The sequence below is a fragment of the Petromyzon marinus genome, chromosome 31 (assembly GCF_048934315.1).
Source record: "Petromyzon marinus isolate PM22_M1 ecotype Great Lakes invasive population chromosome 31, UKy_Petmar_22M1.pri1.0, whole genome shotgun sequence".
Taxonomy (NCBI): Eukaryota; Metazoa; Chordata; class Hyperoartia; order Petromyzontiformes; family Petromyzontidae; genus Petromyzon; species Petromyzon marinus.
Genome location: NC_133697.1, coordinates 8,571,702 through 8,578,748, shown reverse-complemented (window position 1 = coordinate 8,578,748; position 7,047 = coordinate 8,571,702). Strand labels below are relative to the sequence as shown.

General features: G+C 42.6%; 1 protein-coding gene across 3 annotated transcripts in view; it reads left to right on the top strand.

Moving 5' to 3' along the window:
- The first annotated feature begins 155 nt into the window (after positions 1-155).
- The window catches only part of MRPL11 (mitochondrial ribosomal protein L11), a 129,676-nt gene continuing 122,784 nt past the window's right edge, over positions 156-7,047 (top strand). The window contains exons 1-2 of one of the 3 annotated variants that reach the window (XM_032963866.2): positions 156-297; positions 4,709-4,852. In XM_032963866.2, the coding sequence (XP_032819757.1) occupies positions 4,721-4,852 (132 nt within the window). In that variant the 5' untranslated portion in view covers positions 156-297; positions 4,709-4,720. Of the gene's footprint in view, positions 393-4,708; positions 4,853-7,047 lie in introns of all 3 variants that reach the window. The other 2 variants (XM_032963865.2, XM_032963863.2) reach the window with 2 other exon arrangements.

Below are 7,047 nucleotides of genomic sequence, written 5' to 3'. Positions count from 1 at the left end.
GCATCGAGGTGGAGGGGCCCATTTTTTTGGGCGTAATTTAAATAATATCTAAATTCTCAGTGTAATTATTCAACTCGATATAAAATGTATTGAATGCAAATACCCGTATTTTTTTACATCCAAACACAGCAGTTTTAATATTTCACAAAAAAAATTGCCGGAAGTTGTATCGGTTGCGAGGTCGCGCGCCAACGTGAGGCGCCGTGACCCAGTATGGCGGCGCCCAGGCGGTGCGTGATCGTGCAGTGGCGCTGAGCGGCGGAGTGGCGAGAGTTTGCGACGACCTATTAACACGAGGCGAGGTGAAGCATTGCAATTGCATTAGCGCTAACAGCCCCATTTGCAGGGGCGTAACTGGTGGACCTCCTGACGTGTCGCTAACCTTTTCGCCGGTACGAATGTTGGTGTTGTTATCCAACTGTCAAGGTGGAATGACTTTCGCAGGTTAGGCTCCTCGTAGTGTCATGCGTTATTTCATCTTTGATTGAAAATAATATTGTACATTATGGATCGGGTCATTCAACAAAACATTTTTTTACAGATGTAAGGGTGTTTGCTTGTGCCCCCTGAAAAGCAGTTGATTTTCGCGGCAAATGAATGCATTGGATAAGTTGTTGGTGTTTTTGCCGTTGAGGCGACGTTCGGACAGCTTGAGAAATGAGTTTCTGTCAAGTTGTGCAGCGTAGACCAGGGATACGTGGACAACTTTCACTGCGGTTTAGAATAAACACCACCAATGGTTGCGTAAATATTTCACTCGCCAAATAGGCATAGTCTCATTCATCAGTCCCATCTCTCCTCGAGTCCGTGCGCGCGCTCGTTTAGCCCCATCTATCCGGCCGCACAGAAGCTGCTTGGGCATGCGGTGGCTGGGCATGGGGTGGCTGGGCATGCGGACTACATGACCCGGTCACCGCAGTCTCGCTTTCCAGAGGAGCTCACTGATGGGACTGTCCAGATCTTTCAAGGATCTGTGAGCTCCAGCATTGAGATATCTATTCTCATTGTTCCGATTGACTTGATGTGCATTAATTATTGACGTGGTGACAGCCCGTTTCGTTTGATTACTTCGTTTGTAAAAGGGGGACTGCTTGGAATGTTTTACAAGTGTCGGTCTCTGCTCACGCTTCTGTATATTGTCAAGATCATACTTCTGAGATTGCCAATTGAAATGTTATAATGGCCACGTTTATTGCTCTTTTCAATGGACCCGTATGAATGGATGTCACATTGCGGCAACATAAACCCTTGTGGAATTAACAAAAACATGTAAACAAAAATGTGGCATGACACCCATTGATAGTGGCCACCAGAGGGCATCTAACATCCACGGTTTTTTTGGAGCTATGTGGAAATTGAAAAATACATGTATAAATGTTGTGATATATTCTATGTAATTGTAAATTAACCCGTGTATATTCATAATAAAGGTTTTTGGGTTAGATCGCGTTATTTATAAATGTGTCGTAACCCTCCACCACCCGACACGGCCAATCAGCAAAAAAAGTGTCACGTTGACAAATAACGCGATCTAACCCAAAAACCTTTATTATGAATAATATTGGTCGCGAAAGCTTACGTGTTAAACTAACCCGTGTATAACTCACTATAAATCGCCTTTCCGAATTAATGTATTTCTAACGCTCTGAGCAAGGTGTTTTCTTAAATATTATAATTCCACTTTTGGTTGAATATGGAATTTCGATCATAGAGACAGCAGATATCGTCTGGAGTAAACCCATTTAACGGAGCGATTAAAAAATAGACACTCACGTACCGTTTGTAATTTTTAAAAATATTTTGTTGGTAAATGGTAACACCTTGGTTTAATATAATAGGCATTTTAAGAAAATGTGATTTTTTTTTAGTTATTGAGTAGTTATGATATAGTGTGCAATTAAATCGCTTTTCATTTTAGGACATTTGAATTTAAAACGTAGATGTGAAGAAATTCAGGATTACAGTATATACATAAATTTAGGAGTTGAACAATTTAAAAACACCATTTTGCCTCTCTCCATTGATGATACATACTATGGCGATAATGATTATGGTGATGCAAAAGGCCGATCTGCCAATTTATATTGGCAATTTATATTGGCAGATCGGCCTTTTTAAAAGCACACAGTCATTTGCATACAGAAATGCCCAATTCATGTTGTCAGCATTCACAATGCCACGCGAAAGCGGGAAGATTGTTATATTTGATTAAACCCAGACGTGCCTCAATCGTACTCTACACACAGATTCAAGCACGTACAAATGTGCATGCAAGCAGTGCGGTAATTACATGCACGAGCGGTAGGAATCCGTCATGAAGCAGCCTACGTCTAATTAGTGCAGTCCTTATAATTACTTCACTGAAGTACAGTTGCATTTTAGTGATTTACATAATTGGCTTCATTGCAGCGCTTTAGTAATTGTTTTTAGAAAATTACCCATGAGTCTGTTGTCCTTTAACAGGTTTGTGAAATAATTGAAATTCATTCATTCCAACGTTGACAATGCAACAGTGTATAAATGTGGAGTGTGTATTCACGTGTAAATAGATTGGATGTTAAATTGTTTTGACCACGTTGGCAGATGAAGTAAATATAAAAACTCATTGACAATATTCAATGGCTAAATTATGAAAAAATGTTTTAGAATGTGTCCTGACCTTTTGAAATGTTGCATATATCAGCAATACATTGCTTAAATATATTTTCCACTCTTTGCTGCTTGCTGCTATCATCAGAATAACACGATATCCAGAGCGAAGCAGAGCAAACTCCGTTAACTTTGCACCGATATTGATATCCCAAAGAATGCTATTTAATATCCAGAGAAAGAAAAAACGAATAAGTTAATTATATTTCTCAGTGTTGACATAGCAAAGTGCTTTCATAATTCACTTTACAGCAGGTCCCTGCAATCTAATTAACAGAATGATCACACTCCCTGCACATATCCCTCGATAAATGGGTTGTAATTGTTATTGGTGCTCCAAAGATTGTGCCACATGTCAATCTTGGGACGAGCGCTCTTTCTCACAAGCATCAGCCCTCGTTGGCAAATGCTCATTCACACCAACGCTAATGGGGCAATGTATCTTATACGCTTGCGCCATCATGTTGGCGCGGGAGAAAACGCGCAGTGTGAAGCTTTGTGCATTCACGTTACCGTAGCACAGTTTTCATTATGGCAACAAAAATAACCCAATAGAAAGTTTAATGATGTTCGTAATGGCTTAATTGAAAGGAAATTAGGATGCTATAATTAACGTAGTTAGCTTTGTTTCAGAGCTGCTCTGCAGGGGTTGGGGTGTGTGCTGGTTTACAAGGGATACTGCATTCGATTTCCTGAAAGCGCCCCCGAAGGCTGATAGATTATACATAATTTTCTTTCGGAGATTACGCAAAGCCCCTTAACTGCATAATTGTTTTATATTATCATATAATGATTTTAAAAGGCCACTCTTTTTTTTACTTGTCGAGGTTTGCATCAGCTTGCTTGTCACCTCATTGTAAAAAAATAATTCCATCTGTCATGTTAATAGACAAAGTGTGTTGGGATTGGTGTGGCTGTGAATGTCAAATGTCTCCTTACTCAAGCATACAATGGAACGGTATTCATCTTTGCTGGTTGCCTCAAGTTGGTGGTGGAAATTCCATTTTCCTCTGGCGGGGGCCAATGGTTATATAGGAGGGCCACTGTTGATGCCTGTACAGAGTGGAACTCATTTTAGTTAAATCTTGACTTAAAGCTTTTGTGAATGCAGGAATTAATATTCTTGGGTCTTTCGTAAAGTTACGTATATAGGTTCAAAGAAGCATCGTGATCATGCCTCCCAAGTAACTAAAATTATATTATTGGGTCTTTCGTAAAGTCACGTACATAGGTTCAAAGAAAGTCACATAGATAGGTTCAAAGAAACCTATCTACGTGACTTGACCGAAAGACCCAAGAATATCATTTTAGTTACTCTGGAGGCATGATCACGATGCTCTGCTGTTATTTATATAATTTTCATGTTTTCTGGCCACTTGGCACTGTGGCTAGAGCACGCATCTCACAATCACAGTTTTGAATAAAGATTAGATTTAGGAAGTTTTTGGAAGGGATCTCAGAAGTTGTTCTGTGATATCTTCTTCTACAGGATGTTACTCTAACATGTCGTAGTTTTTAACTATCTCTCGAGAATTACGAACATTTCCTTGATCTCAAAATGTCAATGATTTTGGTGGAAATGTATTTAATTCCAGGAAAGGGATTGATGAAATTATAATTCTTATACATATTTTTTCAGCCCTTTGTTAATGTACTGCTGGATGAAGACCTCCAACACTCTCAATCATGGGGGTTGTTTGACCATGCATACTTCATCATGCTGGTTATTGGTGGTCAGTAAAGGGCTTAGAGAGTGGTGGGGAGTGCCCAGCACTGATCACTGATATTCGGCATGACTGGGTATCAAACGCAGGTCGCCGGGTTCAACAGTAATCTTCTTCGGCGAAATATCCAAATAACCCTGCCTCCTGCCATGTGAATGTGGAATTTTTTAACACTGGCTCACGAGGGCCGGTGGACAAGGCTGCTGATTGTCGCTCGATGCTCGCTTGAGCAGGGAGATGCTCAGACGTCGTTTGTCGCATTTTGGCCACTCGGCGCTCGGTCCTTAGTGAGGTTCTCCTTTCCAAATGGCCTCCTTCCCCCCGCACCCCTACAGGGACCTCCGAGGATGTCGAAGGTGACGAAGATGGGGAAGGCGGCCAAGGCCATGAAGAAGGTGGAGCACAATAAGACTATCCGCACAATCATCCGTGCCGGCCAGGCCATTCCTGGGCCACCACTGGGACCAATTCTGGGACAGGTGAGGTGCGGTCGCATAGCAAGCTTGTCCGATCGCGATGGCCCAAACGTAAAGTCTCGAGGGATCTCGCCGGATCGTTGATACTCACGATCGCCCAGCGAATTTGTTGTGTAGAGGTGTATTTTTGTCTTCTTTTCTCGAATTGCTGATGCGATGCTCACTGCCGTGCTGTTCTGTCGGGAAACTGTCACCGAAGCGATAAGCTCTCCCATGGGTTTTCGGGTCGTACTGTGTGTCGTTCGGCACAATGTCTGGTGATTTGCTGTACGTGCTGGGATCTTCTTCAGAACGGAATAGTTCGCGGAATATTCAGTTCCTTGGAGAAGCAGCACAAACGTGAAAACCTATGTAACTTGTGTCTCTAATCCTATTTGCCGCTACCAGATCCGGGCCATGTACGGAGGGGGAGCACCGATCTGGTCGCTCATTTAAGTCGAGAGGCGTTATATTTCAATTCTGATCTTGTCACATCCCTTCACAGTGAGCAGTTGTTTGTATGTGTGTATGTTGAACTTCTTTTGCAATGTACGTAGCCAACCGTGCTAATCGGAGGTCTGGGGTAAGGACAATAAGTTTAAAATCGAGATTTCAAAGTGCATAGCTCCAGTGGCTTCCTAATATCGGAAGGAAGGGCGTTCCAGATGGCCGTAGAAGCGCACCTGAAGCGCTCGATGCAGTGACTATTTTTGTTCAATGCTGCGAGGATGACCAGAGTTTACGTGATGGTTTATGCACATTGATGAGATGAGCAAGGTATTGTAGTTCATTTGTTGCAAGCACTTTGAATGTAATGAGTGCAACCTTATAATGTATTTGTTCAGCAATCAGAAGCCAATACAGCAACCGGAAACCAATGTTATTGAGATAGGTGGAACAACTGTTTGCACAACTTGACAAAATCCAGGTCTACCTGTTGTGAAATGTAAAGTGATGTTAGATGTTTACAGTTTTGTACATTTTTTACAACAACCCAAAAATGAATGTTTTCATTTACTTCTGCATTTCAGGTACACTGAACTCTGAACTCTCATACGCCATTGCTTACCTGATTAATTAATCTGTTGCCTCAACTGATGTGAACGGTTGATTGGGTAAATAGTTAACAAGCGTGTGGGTGGTGGAAGTGATGTGAGTGGCAGTAGGTTGGGCGGTGGGTGGTGGTGGTAGGAGGGGAGTGCATTGTTGCGTTTGTCAGGCACACGTGATAATGCTGGCAATAGATTGAATGTGAATCGTAACATCGGGTAACCCTCTTTGTGTGACCACAATACATCGTTCGCAAATGCTTCGCGGCTGCCTCAGTGTACGTCGATGCAGCCCACATCCATCCTCCTCCCTCATTGTCTGTCCTCGTTTGTCACGGACATTCTTATTTGTCTGCACATCTCCCCAGCTGTCCCTCTTTCTGACCTGTTGTGCCCCTGTATTTATGTATGTACTTTGAACTTTTGCACCATACGTAGACAGCCGGGCTAATCGGAGGTGCGGGAAAAACTGTGGCCGACACACTGAGTTTATTTGAATATGTTTACGCTTCTCATGAAGGTTGAAAGTGATGAATAATTTTCTCTGTTTGTCTGACAGGTGTGGGCGGGGGGGGGTGCAGTAGGGAGAGGCCGACCCTTTGAACTTAGCCTAGAGAAAACTGGCCACTTGATCAAAGCTAAATTTGGCGATTAAAATGTAGTGCTAAGAAGGGATTTATTTGCCTTGCGTTGACGTCATTACCTGTGACACTGCGAGTACTTCACATAGCATGTGACGTCATCACGTTGTGTGGCTTTGAACGTAAAGTTATTATCCTTAATTAAATGCTGATGAGAAACGCTTTTTTGAAAGCATTACAGAAACACGCATAGCTTCATCTTTCTTCCTAGTTTAATATGTGTCTTACCTCATGTTAAATTAATTGACCTACGGACCATTAGTTTTATGTTTACCGTTGAAGTATTGTCAGGGAAATTTCACAGTTTGGTCCCATCAGCTGACACGGCCAGTGGTGGTGGCTCTTGCCTCCAGCCTCTGAGGGAATGGGGTCAGCACAAGCTCCGCCTGGGGTTATTAGTCACAGCTGATGCGTTACAGGTGCTTTAATTGATAATTGGAATGCAGAGACCGCGTGTAATGCTCCCGGAGCTGGGCTCCGATCCAGGCCCCTTCCCCTGGGACACGGCATGAACTTAATGCTGCCATCT